The sequence below is a fragment of the Onychomys torridus genome, chromosome 17, assembly GCF_903995425.1.
Source record: "Onychomys torridus chromosome 17, mOncTor1.1, whole genome shotgun sequence".
NCBI classification, from domain to species: Eukaryota; Metazoa; Chordata; class Mammalia; order Rodentia; family Cricetidae; genus Onychomys; species Onychomys torridus.
This window is the reverse complement of record NC_050459.1, coordinates 18,374,832-18,396,102: the sequence shown is the minus strand read 5'-3', so window position 1 is coordinate 18,396,102 and position 21,271 is coordinate 18,374,832. Positions and strand designations below refer to the sequence as shown.

General features: G+C 43.0%; 1 protein-coding gene across 2 annotated transcripts in view; it reads right to left on the bottom strand.

The window, feature by feature from the left end:
- Positions 1-21,271, bottom strand: part of Zmat4 (zinc finger matrin-type 4) — a 393,013-nt gene that overhangs the window by 299,711 nt on the left and 72,031 nt on the right. For both annotated transcript variants that reach the window (XM_036166797.1, XM_036166796.1), the window contains exon 2: positions 16,092-16,197. In XM_036166797.1, the coding sequence (XP_036022690.1) occupies positions 16,092-16,193 (102 nt within the window). In that variant the 5' untranslated portion in view covers positions 16,194-16,197. The remainder of the gene's footprint in view (positions 1-16,091; positions 16,198-21,271) is intronic.

Here is a 21,271-nt window from a genome sequence, read left to right as displayed (position 1 = left end):
TAGAGACAAGAAAATAAGTTCAAAGTCATTTCCAACTGCATAGCAAGTTCAAGCTAGCCTCCACTAAGATCCTATCTCAAGCCAAAATAATCCAGCCAACCAAGATGTCATATGATGAAGAAAGTCCACATTGAGTTGTACATCCAGTCAAGATCAATTCTCAGAGAGGCTTTCTAGGAAATCTGTTAGGGATAGTCATCAGAGCAGGGTGTGTGTTTGTGAGATTAGAAACAAGATGGATATCTGAACCTAAAAGAACAGGAAAACAAAAATTTAGCCAATACCCATATGGAATGTTGGGGAAGAGTCAGAAGCAAGAGGTCATATGCACACGTAAAAGCACTGCTGAGCAAAACAGGTGGATGGATTCCATGTCAGAAAACCATTTGCACACAGTAAAAGCATGTCCTTGCACTCTAGGCGTGCTACCCTGCCAGAGACTACCACAGGGAGATGGAGGAAGAGAGCAACTTGGAAGTGGAGAATTGGATAAACACTCCCTCAGCAAGAGGTCAAGAGTAAGGTCTGCAGGAATGGATGTGCCGGCCTGTGGCTCGCTTTGTCTCTGTGCTCTCCCCTCTACCAACACACAGCAGGGGCTTGGCAGGAGAGAACCACCAATACATCCTGGGTGTCAGTCTACTGAACACACCTGGCTGGTAACCCTCAAAACTGGCAAGGTTTCCAAATATGAGGGAGACCTGAAAAAGAGTCACAGCATGAAGAGCCCTAGGAGATGCGATGCTCAAATGTAAGGTGAAATGCTGCATGGGGTCCTGGGAAGGAAAAGCACATGAAGGAGAAGGGGAAGATCTGAATCCAGTCCAGCCTGGCTCCTTGCTGGTGTGTTACATAAGCACGATCCGTCCGTGCAGCTCCACTGGATGACAAATTTACTATAGTATGGGAAGATGTTAACAGTGGGAGAAACTGGGTCAAATACATACAGAAATATTCCAGAATCGCTTGGCAACTTTTCTCTAAATGGAATGATATTCCAAACTTTTAAAATTATGTAAAAATGTCCACACCCACAGAGCTATACAGGTTTTAAAGAACATAAGTAAATAAAAGATGTATTGGCTGTAATAAAACAATTTTAGGGATACAGTTCAATTGGTAGCACCCCATAAACTTGGTGGAGGAGCAGCACATTTTCTTGGGAGGTGGACAATCAAAGGGGGATCAGAAGTTCAAGGTAAGTTTGAGACCAACTTGAGCTACATTAATAAAAAAGAAAGGAGGGAGGGAGGAGGGAGGGAGGGAGGGAGGGAGGGAGAGAGAGGGAAGGAAGAAGGGAGGGAGGAAGGGAAGAAGGGAGAGAGGGAGGAGGGAGGGAGGGATGGGGGAAGGAAGGAGAAGGGAGGGAGGAAGGAAAGGAGGGAGGGAGGGAGGGAGATTGGGCTGAGGGCATGAGGACCTGAGTTTAAATTTCTAGAACCTACATAAAACACCAGATGTGGCAACTCATGTTCTTATCCTGTTCCTATGGTGATATGGGAGGTGGAGACAGTGAAATCCCTGGAAACTCACAGGTCAGCTAGCCTTGTATTTGCAGCATGGAACAAGAGACTATTTTTTTAAAAATGGTAGAAGGGGAGGACCAAGACCAGAGGTTATTCTCTGCCCTACATACACGTGCACCTTGGCATCTATATTCACACACGTGCACAAACACATACGCACTCATACACACACACAGGCAGGCACACATACACACTCACACATACACTCACACACACATGCATACATCCTCACATTCTCACACACACACACACACACACACACACGCATATATCCTCACATTCACACACACACACACACACACACACACACACACACACACACACATACATCCTCATTAACACACACACATACATCCTCATTAACACACACACACACACACACACACACACACACACACGCATACATCCTCATTAACACACACACACACACACACACACACACACGCATACATCCTCATTAACACACACACATACATCCTCATTAACACACACACACACACACACACACACACACACACACACACACTTCCGATCTTTCTACCTTGATGTTGGCTACCCTTGCAGTTTCTGTTCCTGCGTGTCCTCCGTCTTAGTAGCTAGCAGCAGCCTAAAGTACAAAAGCATGTGGGCAACATATTGTCAGTATAAATACAACTCATGGCTGAAACCACAGCTGTGCCCAGCTGCACGACACTGGGAGAAAATATCTGGTTGTCCTCCCTCTTTTCAGCCATCTCAGGCTCAAATACTAAAATCCAGTAGGATGACTTCAACACTAGGAAATGCAAAAAATGTCTGTGAGCATTACACTAAGGCTGTCTGGGAAGATAGGCACAAGGCTGGCTATGCTATTGTGGGGCGTTTACCCACTAACCCCACATTTTCCCAGAGTTTTCTTGAGTGTGAGCAGCAGGAAATATTAGATAGAAGCATTTATAGTGCGGAGATAAACTGATAGAAAATACAGAATAGCCTCGAGAGGGCCTGGAACCTATTCCAACAGGCCCCCGACTGTCTCTGCCCCAGGGTATTTGTAGAGACGCCAAGGGGGTGGAGCAAAAGACCTCCCCCCTCCCCAGCACAGCCAAATGCAGACCATTTCAGACACCTGCACTCAGGCCCGTAGCCCTAATCATCCTCTATGTGGACCTGCTGGATAAAGCCACGAGGAACCTGAAAATGGGCTCCCACATGCTATGCAGTGCAATTTTGTCCTAAAGTTTCTGCCTTTGAAACTTTTTCCAATGGAGTGCATTTTATGTGGCACTATGGACCAATAGGATATTGTGCAACTTGGCCATATAAATAATGAGCCAGGCCTATGGGATGGCTCAGTGAGAAAAGTCTTCCTACCAAGCATAATGAAATGAGTTTTATCCCACCTGGTGAAGAGAACTAACTCTCTCAGGCTGTCCTGTGACCTCCCCCTGGAGTGCAAGACAAAGCTACATGTCATTACTGCTGCATAACCAAAGAAGGTCCAGATATTCTCATAACAGATACACCTCTCTGTCTCATAGGCAAGTAAAAAAAAAAACTCTATTATTGACTGATAATGAGCATGTAAAGATATAACCACACTTCAGTAAAGCACTAATAACCTAATTTTGTTTTTTTTGAGGGGGTGGGGGGGAAGGTAAGTCAATAGGAGGGGGAACTTACTCACATGTGACTATTTATACTCAATCTTCGCCAAAAGGCCAAGAAGTGATTCATAGGTGACTTAAAATAAAAAATAATGAAACTAGGCCTAATTTCTATTTTTAAATGTTTTAGAATACATGTGTTATAATAAAGCCTTGGTCAAAAGAAAACACTGATAATTTGATAAAACCGCTAGCTGATGGGACACATGAAGGCCACAAGCAGGACAAGAAAGGACTGAAGGAGAGGATGTGCCTGGCCACCGCATTACAGAAACCACAATCGGGAGTGTCAGGGCCCGGAACCAGTGCTGTATCCAGCCTTCCGACTCAAGTTAGGGAGTTCCCAACTGAGAACATCTCTGAGGAAAAGCTAGCAGTGAGTGCAGGGAATGGGCAGAAACTGAAAATTCCCAAGTGAGCTCAGTGCGGGCAATGCTCACCTCCCCGGAAGTGGAAAAGACAACAAGCGATAGCATCCGGATTGGCTCTGATGAGGAGGGGAACAAGGTAGAGGCGCTGTTCAGGGGGAATTACAAAGGCTCACTGCCAATAAAACGCAACGTGAATGGCTAGGATGTCTCGTGGGGACACTTGCCTAGTCCAGTAGAGGTCTCTCTATCAAAACAGAGTGGGATCTTGTAGAGGCTCAAAGGAAGAACACTGCCCTAGTCGGGGTTATTATTGCTGTGATGAAACACCATGACCCAAAGCCCTGTTTATCCCTGAAGGATTCAGAAGAGGAGCTCACACAGGGCAGGAACCTGGAGGCAGGAGCTGACGCAGAGGCCATGGAGGGGTGCTGCTTACAGGCTTGCTCCCCATGGCTTGCTTGGCCTGCTTTCTTATAGAACTCAGGACCACCTGCCCAGGGTGTTCACACCCACCATGGGCTGAGCCCTCCCCCATCAATCACTAAGGAAATGCCCTCTAGGCTTGCTTATAGCCCCATTTTATGGAGACATTTTCTTCACTGAGGTTCTTTTGTCTCAAGTGGCTTTAGCTTGTGTCACGCTGACACAGAACTATCCAGCACAATTCACCTCTTGTCAGCCTGACACATAAACAAGGCAGCGTTTCTTTCTCATGCTCAGGATCACTCACAACATCAACATCACAATATAAAGTATTTTAAAACTTTAAAGCCTCCAGTCTCAAACATTCAAACACTAAAAATTCACTCTCTTTAAAAAAAAAAAAAAAAAATCCAAGGTTTCTTTTAAAATCCAAAGTCTTTCAACTGTGGGCTTCTAAAAAAGCCCAAAATAAATTAAGTAACTTTCTTACTTCAAAGAGAAGAACCAGGGCATAGTCACAATCCAAACCAAGTGAAAGCCAAACACCAACAGTGTAAATAACTGAATATCCAGTGTCTGGGATCCACACTCACAATTATCTGGGCTCCTCCAAAGAGCTTGGGTCACTTCTCTGACTCCTCCCTCTGCAGCACACACCGCCTGTCTCATAGGCTCAGGCCAGCTCCACTCCACAGCTACCGCTGTTCTTGGCATTTGTCTCATGTTACTAACATCTCCAAAATTCTAGGTTTTCTACTGAAACTGGGCTGCACTTTCACCAATAGCCTCTCCTGAGCTCTCTTCAGGAATTCTAGCCCTGCCACACAGTGCCAAGCTAAGCTGCTCTCTATGACCCCTTCATGCCTTCAAAACCAGCACCACCTGGGAATTCTTTGTTTGTTTGTTTGTTTTTTGTTTTTGTTTTTCAAGACAGGGTTTCTCTGTGTGGCTTTGCGCCTTTCCTGGAACTCACTTGGTAGCCCAGGCTGGCCTTGAACTCACAGAGATCCGCCTGCCTCTGTCTCCTGAGTGCTGGAATGAAAGGCATGCAGCATCACCACCTAGCCCACCTGGGAATTCTTATACCACCAAGTTTAGCTGCCAGTAGGAGGTACAACCTTGGATGCCTCTGGAACACAGCTTCTATGTGCTGACCCAGAGGAAACACTTGCTAGAAGACTTCACCTCAACGATGCTGGTCTCTTATTACTCACCACTAATTTCTTAGCTCCAGCATCAATTGTCCCAGCAAAGCAAAGCTTTACGTCAGCGTTTCTGGTCTCTTGTTAATTGTGGCTGACTATTCAGCCCCAGATGACCAGACACAACAGATTCTCAAATCAAAATATGCAGTGGTTTGATAGTCTTTTAAGTGACTCTCAAACCTCTCACTGGAACTTCACAAGGCATCTGCATTGCTCTCAACACTCAAGCCACCAAGCAGCAGATCATGAAGCTTTGAACACTCAAGACTTTTTCTAGCCCAAAGTTCCAAAGTCCTTCCACAATCCTCCCAAAAACAACATGGTCAGTTCCATCACAGCAATATCTCATGAGTGGAACCAATTTGTCCAAGTCAGGGCTACTATTGTTGTGATAAAACACCATGACCAAAAGCAACTTGAGAGGAAAGGGATTATTTGGCTTACATATCCACAGCACTGTTCATCGAGAAGGAAATCAAGACAGGAACTCAAACAGGGCAGGGAATTGGAAGCAGGAGCTGATGCAGAGGCCATGGAGGAATGCTGCTCACTGACTTGCTTGCTCATGATGGCTGACTCAGCCTGCTTTATTACAGAACACAGTACCACCAGCCCAGGATGGCCCCACCCCTCCCCCATCAATCACTAAGGAAATGTCCTACAGGCCTATTCTTATGAAAACATTTTCTTGAGTTTCCTTCCTCTCAGATGAGTTTAGTTTCTGTCATGTTGACATAAAACTACTCAGGACAAATGTTCATAGCAGAGAAGAGAGTTCTGGTCCATTTTTCTCTTTATTAGTAAAATCTGAACTCTTTCAAAAGGATAGAAGAGCTTTTAGCAGCTGGCATAAGGATTAAAAGCAAGACTGCCCTAGGATGGACCAAAGCAAGCTGAAGAGGATGAGCAGCCGGGACCCTACAAAGAACTTCCTGTCCAAGGGCAACTGTGCATTTATGTGTTACTCAGAGGAAATGATTGTGATAGTGAATATTGACTATCAACTTAAGTAATCTAGAGTCACCTAAGAAGCAAGCCTCTGGGTATACCTGTGAGATTTATCTATATCAGGTTGGTTTATGGGCACTCCGGAGAGGGGTTGTCTGGACTAGGTTCATTTGAGGTGTAAACCCATCTTAACTGTGAGCAGACAAAAAAAAAAAGATAAAGCAAGCTGAATGCTAGCATCCATTGCTCTTTTTCCCTGACTGTGGGCACAATGTGACCAGAACCCTCACACTCCTGCGGAAATGCCTTCCCCACCATGTACCTCCCTCAAACTGCAAGCAACATTACACTTTCCCCATCCTTCAGTCACTTTGGCTGGCTATTTAGTTGTAGCAACGAGGAAAGTAATTAATACTTGATACAATCAAATATAGAAAAATTATACTCCAAATTAAATCATCTTAGTAAAAGCCTAAGGAAGCTAATTAAATTCTCAAATCATAGAGACCGGGGATGAGCAGCTTCCAACACCTCAGCACATGAGAAGAGAGGGAGGCTAATCACACGCTGTAGATCAACACTCAAGCCCACAGCTCAGGCCAAGAGCCTCTGGGATCGCCTCATCCGCTAGTCATACAGAAGAATTAAAAAAAAAAAAAAAAAAACAAAAAAAAAAAAAACAAACAAAAAAAAAAAACCAGATGCCTTACAAGGAGGTCAGGAACAGATATATCTTCTGGCAAATGCTAAGAAAGGAAATCTGGAAGAAAAGTCATCAGAGAACATTGCCAACCTGTACAGGTGGGGATCTGAGAACCAATCAACATACAGATCATTAAATGAGTTCTGAGTGCTAAATAGCTCCACCCAAGTTTCATCCAGGCTCCCAAGGAGTTACAAGACAAGTCAATGAATGTTTCTCTACAAATTATGATATAACCACGTGTGTGTCCCACATGGCTTGGTCTGGGAAACTTGGACAAGGTGATGAAGGAAGGACAGATGCACAGACACACATATAGAAAAACTGGGATCAGGTGGGCTATATTTTTTCTGATGGAGGGCATCAACTGTACCCAGAATCACATTGTGTCTATTTGATACATCTGAATTAAGGAGGTGAGTTTATTGTCTACAGCTGAACAAGGAGGCAGGTTAGCTAGTCTTGATAGGAAGTGTCTTTGTGGAAGCAGTCTTAGGCTGCTCTCACCCACGAGGAGGAAGCTGTGATTGATAATTTCTATATATTCCTATACACTGTCAATCACTGGTAAACACTCCTACTTGGACCAGAGGAAGGCATGGCTATCTCTGAGCCTCACCCAGAGAAGGCTTTTCTACTCCCACTGGTCTGAGCCATTGGGGTCCTTGATATCTCTATTCCTGTGCCAAATACTACAAATTCACTCTGGAGTTCATCTGCTCTCTACAAACACATAAAAGACATCCATGTTGCAACATAAATAAGGGTAGACCATTTTTCCATTTGGGGAGTGTGTGTGTGTGTGTGTGTGTGTGTGTGTGTGTGTGAGAGAGAGAGAGAGAGAGAGAGAGAGAGAGAGAGAGAGAGAGAGAGAACAAGAGAGAGAGAGAGAATTAAACTGTATTCTTATGCATCAAGTGTTTCAAAGAAAACTGGATGCATCTGGGTGACTGAGAAGGAAGTGGGAGAGTGTTGACATTATATACTACTTCATTTACTGATTTTGAATTATGGAAATTCAGTGCTTCAAAAATGAATAAAACATTGATAAAAAATAACATTTTGTGTTTATATTTCATCACTTTTCTGAAATACTTAAGTTATATCTAAATGTATCTGATTTTAATATAAAGGGAAAAATAATTGAGTGATACAGACACAAAACAAGATACAGGGAAAAGAAACAATAGTGTCCACATCTACAGCAAACACAGTCCATACGCTCAGAGTGAAGATTCTTTTCCAGTTTCTGCATGTCACCATAAATCTGCTGCTAGAACAAACCAGAAACATCCAGTCTCTGTGCCTAGATGGATCACATGCATCTGTGTTAGTCAGGGTCATCATTGCTGTGATGAAACACCATGACCAAAAAACAACTTGGGGGAAAACAGTTTATTTGACTTACAATCACTGTTCATCATCAAAGGAAGTCAGGACAGGAACTCAAGCAGGACAGGAACCTGGAGGAGCCAATGCAGAGGCCATGGAAGGGTGCTGCTGACCGGCCTGCTCCTCATGGCTTTCTCTGCCTGCTTTTTTATAGAACCCAAGATCACCTGCTCAGGGATGGCTCCACCCACAATGAGCTGGGCCCTCCCCCATCAATCACTAATTTAGAAAATGCCTACAGGCTTGCCTACAGCCTGATATTATGGAGGCATTTTCTTAATTGAGGTTTCCTCATCTCAGATGACTCTAGCTCACATCAAGTTTACATAAAACTAGCCAGCACTGCATCTTCCTCCAGTATGAGCCCTGTGAGACTGCTGATCCTCCCCCACCCACCCCTGCCCCCACCATGCACTCTCCTCGTCTCCTCAAATTTATCCTGGTCACATGGAAAACAGTATTACAAGTGAAAGTTACAGCTCAAAATGTCTTTTTTAAAAAAATCGGAAAGAACACCAATAAATGACTCAGTGATACAACTCAGAAAGCGGGGCGGGGGGGAGACACCAATGCCAAACCCGGTTCACAATAAGAAATAATAAAACTCAGCGGAAATGAATGAAATAGAAACACAGAAAACAATACATAAGAACCAATACTCTACGAAGATAAACCTGATTGACAGGTACTCTCCTAACTAAGGAACAGAAAGAAAGAAAACCCAGATTAGCAGAGTCAGAAATGAAGTGAGAAACTTAACAGACACCAAGGAAATTCGGAATATTATAAGGAAATACAATTTTTAATGTATTCCATGAGGCTGGAAAACCTAAAAGAACTGAATGAATTTCTATATTCAGCTAAACTGCCAAGATTAAAGCAAGAAATCAACAACCTGAACAGATCCATGACAAATGAAGAGATGAAAGAGTAATATAAGCTTCCAGATTAAATGTCCAGGACCAAATGGCCTCTTGGCATTTCTGCCAGACTTTCAGAAATGTCTACAACCATGCCTTCCTAAACTATTCAAAAAGGAAGAAATAGAGAGAGAAGGAGTATCCCCAAACTCCTATAAAGACAGGGTCACCCTAATTACCAAAATACGGTAAAAATACAACAAAAACAGAAAATTACAGGCCAATATCTCTGATGAACATAGACTCAAAAGTGCTGAATAAAATACTTGCAAAAAGAATAGAGACATAACTAAAAAGTTATCTACCATGACCAAAATTGTTTCTTCTCTGGAATGCAAGCATGATTCAAACATAGAAATAAACAAATATAATAAACCATATAAATGGACATAAAGACAAAAATCGTATGATCATCACAATAAATGAAAAAAAAACTTTGACAAAATCCAACATACATTTATGAATTTTTTTAAAAAAAGTCCTAGCAAATGCAGAGCTAGAAGAAACATACTTCAACATAATAAAAGCTAAATGTGAGAAACCCTCAGCCAACATCATCTGAAATAGAGAAAATCTTGGAAGCAATTCCCTGACATCAGGAGTGAGATAGGGATGTCAACTGTCCCTACCCCATTCAATACTGTGCTCAAGGACTAACTAGAGCAATAAGGCAAGAAAAGAAAATCAAAGGGATAGACAGGGAACATAGGAGTCACACTATCCTGTGTGTGTATGTCTGTATGTATGTATGTATGTATGTATGTATGTATGTATGTATGTATGTATGTATGTATGTGTCTGTGCCTGTGTGTAGTATATAATGATACTACTACACATTAGTGATACCAAAAATTCTACCAGAAAACTTCTAGAAACTATAAATAAATTCAGTAATGTGACAGGACAGAGAATGAACTCAAATAAGTCCATACACTAACAAAACCACACAGAGAAAGATAATAGACAGACTCCCATTCACAATAGCCTCAAAGAAAATAAACTACCTAGAAAAAAAGACTAACATAGGAAGTGAAGGGCTTCTACACTGAAAACTTTACATTTCTAAGGAAAGAAATAGACACTCAAAATGCAAAGATGCTGCATGCTCATGAAATAGTGTCCCAGGAAAGAACATAACATTTTTTTTTGTCTTATGCCAAATAGTCAGTCCTGAAAATATACATATAATTAACATTATACAAACTTCACAGGTTGATTTTGGAATATATATTAACAATTAAAGAAAAAGGGGGCAAGAGTTTGAAAAAGAGCAGGTGGGTTTATATGGGAGGATTTGAAGGGAGGAAAGGGATGGAGAAATGATATAATTATACTATAATATCAAAATAAAATAAATCATTTTTTAAAGCAAAGCAGAAAGCAGAAGGATGAAGTTTTAAGTATCTCCAACAAGCTAACCAATCAGAAGAGGATGGAAATGGCTGGAGGAAGGATAGGGAGGAAATGGTGTGATTATATTTCCACTAAAAGTTTGAAAGTATTTTAGAGAGAACCATGGGATTGAGTTCTGGGCAGTAGAATGACAAGGACTAGCTCCTAGAAGGTCCACAGCCCTCATCTTTTCCAACTGTCTGATGGATCAGTATGATATTCCTGGCAGGCAGAAAGTGATGTGAGCATGGGTGGGAGGAGGAAGAGGAGGAGAGGGCTAAGGGAGAAGAGAGAGGAGAGGAAGGAGGAACAAAGCTTTGATTGTTGCAGATCCAGTAAGATTTCTCAGCCTTGTGACCCAGGCTTTTTGGCAAAAATGAGATTGAGGACGAGGCATTTCCACCTACTAACTTTTAAATAAACTCAAGATTTCCACAACTGAACTCAAAGGGGAAATAGGCAAGTGGGTGAAGAAAAACAAAAGGATCAGCCTGGAGATTGAGTCTACAAGAGATTGCATGGTTACTAACACACACAGCTCTCTCTGAAAGCAGATATAATGAAAGCCTTCTGTATTGCTGTGAAAATCACATTACTAAGGAAATTATGATTCTGACTTTTAAAAAATTGTAGAATACTGTGCAAGCCTGAAATCACCCTTGGGAAGGAAGCGAAGAGAGGTCAGGACCGGAGATCCACCTCAGACAAGTCCAGGAGGATGTTCAACAGGGAACATGTTCAGGAGGTGAGTAAAACCAAAAATAACAAAGTCCCTCCTGAGGAGGTCAAATGCTGTTCCGGGAGTTTTCCTTGCTCCCCTAAGAGGGAGAAAGCTGACTCTGGCCTTCTGGTGGCCCTAAGCTACTGACTGTCCTTTGTCTCCTGTCCTCCTTTTCCTGGATGGGAAATATTACTGTCACACTACCCTAGAGTGAAGTGGGTGGTGTTAACATCTGTTTTATTCACAGGCCAGGGGATAAGAATTGCAGATGCCTCTCTCTGGTGGTTTTATCTACTCTTAGAGCCCTTGCTACCAATCAGAAAGAATTCAAGGCTGATCCTGCAGAGAGGAGATGAATGTGTCTATGTTAGCTCCTAAGGTAAGGGGATACAGGCCATCATAGATGACAGGATGGCATGGTGGTGGGAGAGACATGTGGTCACACTGCATCCCCAGTCAGAAAGCAGAGAGCCACTGATGTCCCAGCTTGATTGCCTTTTCCTTTTTATTCAGTTCGGACCGACAGGCTATACCCACATTCAGGTGGATCTTCCTTAGTTAACCTTTCTGAAAGCATCCTCATAGACACACCAAGAAGTATGCTTCTATGATCAATTATGGAAGTCAAGTTGGCAGTCAAGATTAGCCTTCACACACAGCCACTGATTTTGCAAAGTGATTGCTGAGACCCATCCCACAGCAGCACCCAAAGGTTTATAAAAAGAGGCAAGAAGTAGGGTTGATGTTTATTACTGGCTCTATGAGGCCTGCCCAATGATTCTTCTTATTTTCCTTCTAGATCTGAACTTTTTCTTCCCTTTGATTTACTAAAATATAAATAAACATATTGTATATTTATAAAATAATTATTGTGTATAGCAATACTGAACATTATATATACTACATATGGTGTATTATGGAGAAAGAGAAAGCAAGATTTTCTGTGCTTTGGGTTTCAGTTCTCATCATATACTGGGGACAACTTTCCTTCCTCCAGTACACCAGAGAGACACCCATTACTCAGGCATGCAACTCTTCCCTTTGCAAGAAATTATCCTTTAGCCTCTTTAAACCACAGCAGATCATTCCAGTGCCCTCCTCCCACAAGAACTGATTTCTGATCTTTGTAACATTAGGCACCTCATTCTGAAGTGTTCCCTTCCACATGTGCTTGGTGTGTTGGTTCTGATTATTTTATTCACCCATGGGCAGAGACAACAACTAATTATATTCTCCACTGCTTAGCAAGTAAAAAAAAATTTCTGTGTGCCCTTCCATTTCCTTTTACATCAGGACTTCATATGCAAAGAGAAAAATGTTAAAGTATAGCCAGAACAGGCTGGTCAATTAAAAACATACCAAGTTTTTCTTCTCCTTCCTGCGAGACTCATCTGCTAAGTCGGCATGCAAATATTAGCAATTAACCCATTTGTGTGTTTGCCTTTCTACTTTGGGAGACTAACATACTAGTTTTAGAGCACAAATCATAACAAAAGCTTTGCTTGTTCCTACCACCAACTAACCATCTTCTATAGATGCTCAATTATAGTCTATGGTCCCAGATGCTTAAGAGCCTGATGGATCCAAGGTTCTCTTTACACACACACACACACACACACACACACACACACACACACATACATACATACACACACAAACACACACACATACATACACACACATATACACACATACATACACACATACACACACATACATACACACATACACACACACATACATACACACACACACACCACCACCACCAACAACAACAACCCAATCCTCCCTCTGTATGTTGACCCCAGTGCCCTACCCAGTCTGCATCCTCCAGCCAACCAGACAAGCCTCTTCAACATTCTTTAGAGACAAGTATCATTTATTACTTCCTAAAATTGACCCATGCTTGAAGCCTGGGTTAATCATGACATTCTCCAGTAAGTTTTTGACCACAATTGTCTTCATGATGAATAATGTGGGTGCCAAAGTCACATGGGACTCTGTGGCCTTTCTTCTCCATGGAGTTCCCAAGCTTCTTGGGCACAAAGGCCATTTCTCTTACTGGTTCATAATCTCCTCCAATATCTAATGCTGGTACTGCTGGTCACATAGGAATACACAGTGGATGCTCACTGGTATGCCCCCATGGGAAAGCAAAGGCTATTGCCAGCCAGTACTGAAGAAGTATGTCAGACTGAAACATCATAGGAACAGAGTATTCAATGCATTGAATGACCAAAGCAAGCACTGAAAGTCACAGGAACAGCATTCTCAATGAGTTGAATGAAATATCTAGCTCATTGAATAATCCAATCTACAGGTGATGTCAGCAGAGGTTGTGTGTGAAGTTCAAGGACAGACCAATAGAATACCAGTTTTCAACTAGTCCCAGGTAATCTGAGGCACACTCTAGCATAAGTGTCCCAAGCAAAGGGACAGGAAGACAAGAAATGGAGGTCAAGAGTCCCACATAAGGGATCCTAGGCCCTGTCTGTGTCACTTTACTGCATCAACATTCTACGGTGAGAATACACAGGCTATTATTTCTGACAGAAGGAGGGTGAGGGACAGACAGGCCAAAGGCATCACTCGGCATCCATCCACTTAATGTCCCTAGATGATGTATGACACTACCCATGGAGGAGCTATTGATTGCTTTATTTTTCCTAACGCACAAATGCTACGTTCAATTAACACGTACCGTAAACAATTAGATTACACCACAGCAAGCGTCCAGTACATCAATAAGAGAACCTGAGATCAAAAATAAGCACACTTTCAGTTGAGCAGCTAAGGTGGGGTTTTGTTGTTATTTGTTTATTTGAAGGTTTTACTTAAAACATTCTGGCATTAGCTTTCTGGTTCAGCTAAAGGACAGTACTGGTTAGTATTGCCAGCATGTTTAGGTAAAGAGACCCATCCCCCTCATAAGTGCTAAAAAGACCTATAATGTGCAGATATCGTTCAGGATTTGGGAATCAAATAAGCAAAAGTGTTTCTATCCTCAAATATTAAGAACAATGATTAAAAATTAAAGCAAATGGGCTTATTGTAGAGAGCATAAAATTTCAGAGCAGGAAAAATTTCCCTGCTCTTTAATGGTATTTTATAGTTACATATATGCTCATAAACAACATCCACAGAAGTTAGAGTTTGTCTTTCCCAAAACAATGGATTTATTCCTTGTAAACATGTTCACTTTTAGCTGCTTCCAGCACTCACATCCCTCTTAACAGAAGAATAATGTGCCAGCCTCCAGGTCCATGATTTCCACATAAACCAGAAAGTTACAAAAAGCAAAGTTTAAATTTGCCATATGCAAATACTCTGCAGAATCTATGCAAATGAGGTGAGGGTATGAGAACTAGGTAAGTGTTCTAAGTCATCTGGAGATTATTTGAACAACACCAGCGGACGTGCAAAGGGTCTCTGTAAATATCACACCATTGCGTACGGAGGACTTGAGTAGCCGCTGGGGTTTCTAGAATGGCAGAAACCCATGGAATGGCAGGGGTGGGCAACCCTACTGCCTTCTTTCCACAGATGTTGATTTCACAGATGCTTCAAAGAGCCTGTTTGTGTGCCATCACCAAAGCATTGCTGCAAAGGACACAACAGCAAGAAAAGAATTCCGCATGCTTGACACACTTAGCTTCCAAATCATTTCCACTGGCACGAAACCCTGTGGGAAAGGCAGGGTTAGCGTGTTGTGTTTCTGGGTGTGTATGAGTGTGTTGTCATTATTATTTCCACGGTGCACATTATTATTTCCTGGGGCTCAGAGGAGCTCCGTGAGTGAGAGTGACAACTGGCATTTATTAGGACTCATCAGATGAAAAGCAAAAGTTGCTGGCTAAGTCCTGTAATCCAAGCTTCCTTACAAGTCATTACACCTGAAAGCCCCTATTCCCATGGCTGCCTGTTCTTTGGAAACTGGAGTCCATGATACAGGGCTCACCATCTTGGGATCCCCAGCTCCCTGCCCGCCACTCCTGGCACCGCATTCCTCCCTGGGATAAAAGATAATCCCTCTTCTTCTCATCCTCTGCATCCAATGCAGGATCAAAGAGCATCTGCCAGTCCTCTCATGCAAAAGATCACCATGCCCTTCCAGAGTATGGGAGCTCAAAACCTTGGCTGTGATGATGGCAGGGGACTCCTACATTCTGATGAACATTTAGGGTGCTGACTAACAGGGAAGGTTCTCTGAGGAGGAGATGCCTTTTCTCCCTCTGAGACCCATGTTTCCCTGGGTGACTAGCAAAGGTCTTTGAGCCTATTTCCACATCATAAGTGGAAGGAGGCAGTGGAACTAGTATATTTGACATGTATCCCTCACAGAGAGAGTGAAGAGTGACATGTATGCCTTGAAGACAGAGCAAAAGACTTACATGTATCTCTCACAGAAAGAGCAAAGAAAGGGATCCCAGTGAGTTTCTAGGGGCCAAGGCATACATTAAAATATTAGTAAACAAGCCGGGCAGTGGTGGCACATGCCTTTAATCCCAGCACTCAGGAGGCAGAGGCAGACGGATCTTTGTGAGTTTGAGGCCATCCTGATCTACAGAGTGAGATCCAGGAAAGGTGCAAAGCTACACAGAGAAACCCTGTCTCGAAAAACCAATAATATATATTAGTAAACAAGATAAAATAAGCTGGGAAGTAGCCAGGGCCTCAGAATAATGTCCCCAACCTTTACTCCGTGTTCCCAACAAATACATCATGACCTGACTCACTTGATACAGGCTCACGACTTACAGTTCAGAAAACTTCCCAAGTCCAAAGGCGAGTATCCTCCAGTCCCATGAGCCACAGCGTGGCTGAGTGAGCCAGGCTATCCTTACCTCATAGTGGGCCACCCGCTGGGATTCGGATATCAGCTGTGCGCTGCACACCTTGCAGTAACTGTCTGTAAACAACTCCTGATCGATATCGGAGGACTTCATCAGGCTAGAGAAAAATCAACAGGGAAAGAAGGGGGAGGGGGAGTCTGTTACTCTGATGATAATGCAGAACACTGAGCAAATGTGAGTGAAAAGCAGCAGGTCTGCTAATGGTAGCAACAGGGTGGGTCTCTCCAAACCCCGTGTTACCATACCAACTAACCACAATAATGAATAGTTGGTCATTTGCCTATAAAAACCTAACAGGGGTGCTAGAGCCTTAAAAGATAATAATCTATCTTTAGCTTTTTTTTCTGCTTAAACAAACCAGATTTGTAGCTATTGTTTTTTTCTGGGGATTAATGTGACAAAATAATTACACATGTGACATATATTAACAAAGAATTGCAAAGTACCCAATTCATGCAACAACAGGAAATAGGTCAAAAGCATTCTGATACATCCTCACACATTCAGAAGCTTACAGGCATGTATGCACAGTAGCACATGGAACTTGTTTCTAAATATGTAAAGTGTACTTTCAGAAATGATAGGTCACTGTTTCATAATAATTTTGTTTTGAAATGTTTCTACAATAAACCTTTTTTTTTTTCAAGGAACAAGTTGTCATAGGAGCCTTCTTTGCAGCATAAAATGCAATCTGAGTTCAATGGCTACCCTTTTGAAAAGATTCAGAATGCAACCTTCCTTCTAACCTCACATCTTGGAAGACAAGGAGACCTTGCCCTGTATACTGCTTTCTATATTCAGGGATTTCAGAGTCTATTAAATCATCTTTACCACCCCACACCAGAACTGAGTAAATGATAAATAAATACATCCTGTAGATCCAACCTGCTGTCAGAATGCAGCCCAAGTCCTCACGCCTGTGAGAGCACTCTAGCTGATAGGGGTCCTGTCACCTATAAACAGACACAAACTCCACTTCGTTGTCCTTCCCACCTATAGGCAACAGATAAAGCCTGTATCAGACTGCATCGGACAAAGAGGCAAGAGAATCTCCACCAGCAGCATCATGGGTCTATCCTACTGTACCATGGGTCTATCCTACTGCACCATGGGTCTATCCTACTCCACCATGGGTCTGTCCTACCACACAATAGGTCCATCCTACTCTAACGCCCTCATCTTACCTACTGGACTGGCCCAAAACTGCATTACTGTTCAGGGGCATGGCCTAAATGATTCCCTTTTCTGAACCCCTCAGCTCCACCTTAGAGCTAATGCTGCCACGTGGCTTATGTGAATCACTCAACTCTCTGTGTCTCAATTTATCTCATCTAAGAAGATTATACTATATTTTACTTGTTAAAAAAAATGTAGTGAACCAAAGAACACAATATATTGAAAATACTGAATATAAAACTCTCATTATATTTTCAAACACCTGGAACAACCAATTATTATTCCAGATACTGTAGACCACTGAGTCTTACAGCTGATGTGGACCTGTTTTTTTTTTTCTGGAAATGTTCCTAGTGAAGTGGTATGAAATCCATCACTTCCATAAAGTTTACTCCCCACCATACACAATGCAATCTGTCCCAGGGAGGGTGAAAGCTTTTCTCTATTTCTCCTGGGATAAACAAAAATCCATCCTGTTGCAGTGTTCATTCATTAATTCTGCCATAGGTCCGACATTGAACACTCCTTTTTCACAAGATACCCACACTTGAAATTCTGAAGAAAAACCTTCTTGTCTATTTCTGAGTCCTGCCTTTCCCCTATAACCTGTGTCTCTCTGAGTATGATCCATCTTCAAGAGCAGTGCCAGGAACACAAGGAGTCACCAGACATAGTCCCATGGGGACCAAGGCAGACCCCACCAACAATACAGCTGTATCAGTTGTAATCTCTATTCACATCCCAGAATGAAAATGGAGGAGATAACTTTTGAGTATGGAGAAAAAAATGCAGCAGAACATTAGAAATGTCAAATGGTAAGTGAAAACGTACATCTTTAAGCCAACTTCCTTTAAGTGGTTGTGCTTAAGCATTATCATGTTCTCTGCTATTTTTAATAAAGAAGTGCACGAAGATAGATTCCTGGGTGACCTGCTTAATAAGAACCTCCGAACTCCCTGCACACTCCTCCCTCATCATAGGACCCACTGCAGGCACCAAACACCATGAAGGGATATTCAGGTCCACGCTGGACTGAGCAGAACTCGTGGGAGTCTGCCTCAGTCAAGCAGCCGTGCAGCAGCAGAAATAGCTTTAAAGGCAGAATATAAAATGTGTATACTCCAAAAAAATATTCAAAAGAAGAGAAAAATATCATGGCTTTCCCCATCCTCTTATGTAAGAATATTGATTTGAGAAAGTCTTAGTGCAATGGAACTGTCAATGAAGACCCTTCTGGGTCTGGGACATGAGTGAAATGCCTGAATACATTTCATGCTAGTGGGAGGCAATTCGTGGACAAGTGCCAGGCTGGCTTGTGCAGAGAATTCTTTTTGTGCAGGTCGGTTTAGACGGGGAGAAGATCCTATTTGTGACTCAAAGGCTGGAATTCTCAAGAAGAAAGCTGCCATCTGCTCCCCTTCTCTGGCTGATTGGAAGAGCCCTCAAGTTTCACTGTTCTTTAGAACATGGAAGGTAGAGAGAGGATGGCGGAGCATACTTCCCTTCTTAGCCTTGCCCACTGTGCTAACAGGCCCATGTCTCCTACAGCAGCCAGAAGAGCAATGAAACCATCAAACCCTCACTAACCAGAGACAGAGCATGTGAGGACCTCCCATCTGGAAACTGCTCACTGTGTAATGCCATAAAGTCCCTGGGAATTCTGGGTAAAGGACAAGCATAGTAGAATGGAGGAGTCTAATCCCCTTATTATTTATCTGCAAAAAATGTTTCATCTTTGCTACTCATCCAACAGCACACTTCAAAGGCACATCACAAAGCCATCACCAGGGACTGGAGTGACCTAAATGTTCTTCAACATTCACCAGGGATGGTGCCATCCCCAGGAGACCCAGAGCAGAGGAGCAGGCCATGTATGAATCTGGTCAGATGACTTTGCTGTCCCCAGTGTCTATTCTAGGAGAGCCGGGTATATAGTATTATCAGTCAGATGCACAACTGGGCAAAATACAGAAAATTTGAAAAGAAAGAGCTCTTTTGGTCTCCCAGCATCTCACTATGTAGCCCTGGTTGGCCCAGAACTGGCTGTATAGAACAGGTTGTCCTTAAATGCATAAAGATGGACCTATCTCTATCTCCCAGGTGCTGGAATTAAAGTCAGGTGCACTATATAATAGTCACTGGGACACTATTGTGTATGGGGCAGAGCAATGACAGTCCTTGGGTCCAAACCCTCAAGGGCAATAAACAAGAAAACACGAGAGAGAGAGAGAGAGAGAGAGAGAGAGAGAGAGAGAGAGAGAGAGAGACCCTAAGACAAAGAACGAACTGCTATACACATTGGTGGAGAGGGCTAGCCAGCTTGAGATGACAAGACAGATTATCAGGGAACTCTCCCAGAAGGTTGTATTAGACTTGCAGATGGGAGGATGGATAAGATAAGGAGAGAGGAAAACGGGTCAAATTCTAAGTCAGCCCTTTCCTCTGGCACCAAGAGAGTCCTGATTACCAACAGGATAAGAATATACATAAGGGTGAGGGTAGAGGGCTAACCGTGATTACCACAAAGTCAAGTGAAAGCAAACCATGGTCAGAAATGGATGGAGGAGTCTGAGACCCAGGTGGAAAGAGAAATTGACGACAACAACCGAGTCCTAAATGTCCCTCATGGGGCACAGAGAGGCTTTTTCCAGGGTCCTCAGAAGGAGCTTTCCTCTGGCTTTCTTAAGAGCAGACTGCAGAAACACAGGAAAAAATCACTATGGGCTCCACAAGAAGGAGACGTACTATTCACTTCTCTCCATGACTAACTGTGAAAATCAAGTTGACGCAGAGACCTTGAAAGCCTTGTGAGATTATTGATAGGAGAAAGTCACTAGCCCCCATTCTGGTTTGGTTATTCACTAGTCAGGGTGCCCAGCCAGTTCAATACGCTGTCTGTGTTCCAGTCTCTTCATCTGTGAAATGGGAAGTGGATGAATCTCACCGAGCTGTTGTGAGGGTCCAAAATAAAATGGATAAAGCATCAGACACAAAGTGGCATATGGCAGACATGTAAGAAGCCAATATTCAGACCATTGTTAGCAATATTACCAATTCTGCTGTAGTGTTTGGGGAGCAATACCATAAATATTTAAGCAGAAGTAAACAGAACCACATTGGAGGATGAGCAGTGAGATGACAGACCCAGAGTGCTGAAATCATAGCTCTTATTGTTCATCTAGTCATTCTATTACCTGTGCCTTCCTTGGGTGATTAAATGCAGCCAATAGCCAGGCTTGGGGCCTACGAAGACCCCACACTTCAAAAAATCCTTACAATCTATTTTTATCATTGGAAGTGCCAACCCTCACTGAGGAAGCTTGATGAGAATTTATTCTGCTCTCTCTTCCATTCCCGCCCGCCTGCCGTCCTCCCTGTGGCCTGCTCCCCCGGGGGCCATAGAAGGAAACATTCACAATCTAAGGTTTGGCATCGAGCCATACACCAGAAACATTAGCCCACAGCTTCTGGCTGTTCCAAGGAGTCTGAGCAACCATGCGCCCTCAGGGACCATCTATTCCACCCCAGGTCTTTGAGGGAAGAAGCCTTGAGCGTGATGCTGTGCACTGTGTCATTATCACTTTACCTTTGGCTATGGTGGCCATCATTCTGAAGCTCATCCAGGATGTTAATAGTCCACCTCCACCCATTCTCTCCTTTCTAGTGGCCCTTGGTGGACAGGAATTAAGACCTGTGGCATTTGCAATCTAAGCATTGTGGGTAGCCCAGAGAGCTGCTCAGTGTGACACGGTGAACGCTCCAGATCCTGGACTGCAGACTCTCTAAGCATAGTCCTAACTGCACCTGACCCTTGGCAACGTTCCTAATCTGGGAGTAAATATTTTGCCTGAGGCTTCCGCCTACACCGGCTCTGTAAAACCCTCATTTTCTCTGTTGCAGACACTAAGACTTGGGGCTGACTATTTTGCCTGAAGGTCCCTGAGTCTCCAGCATAGCAGTCAGTTTTCTAGGCCAGGGATGAATCTCCTGTCCAT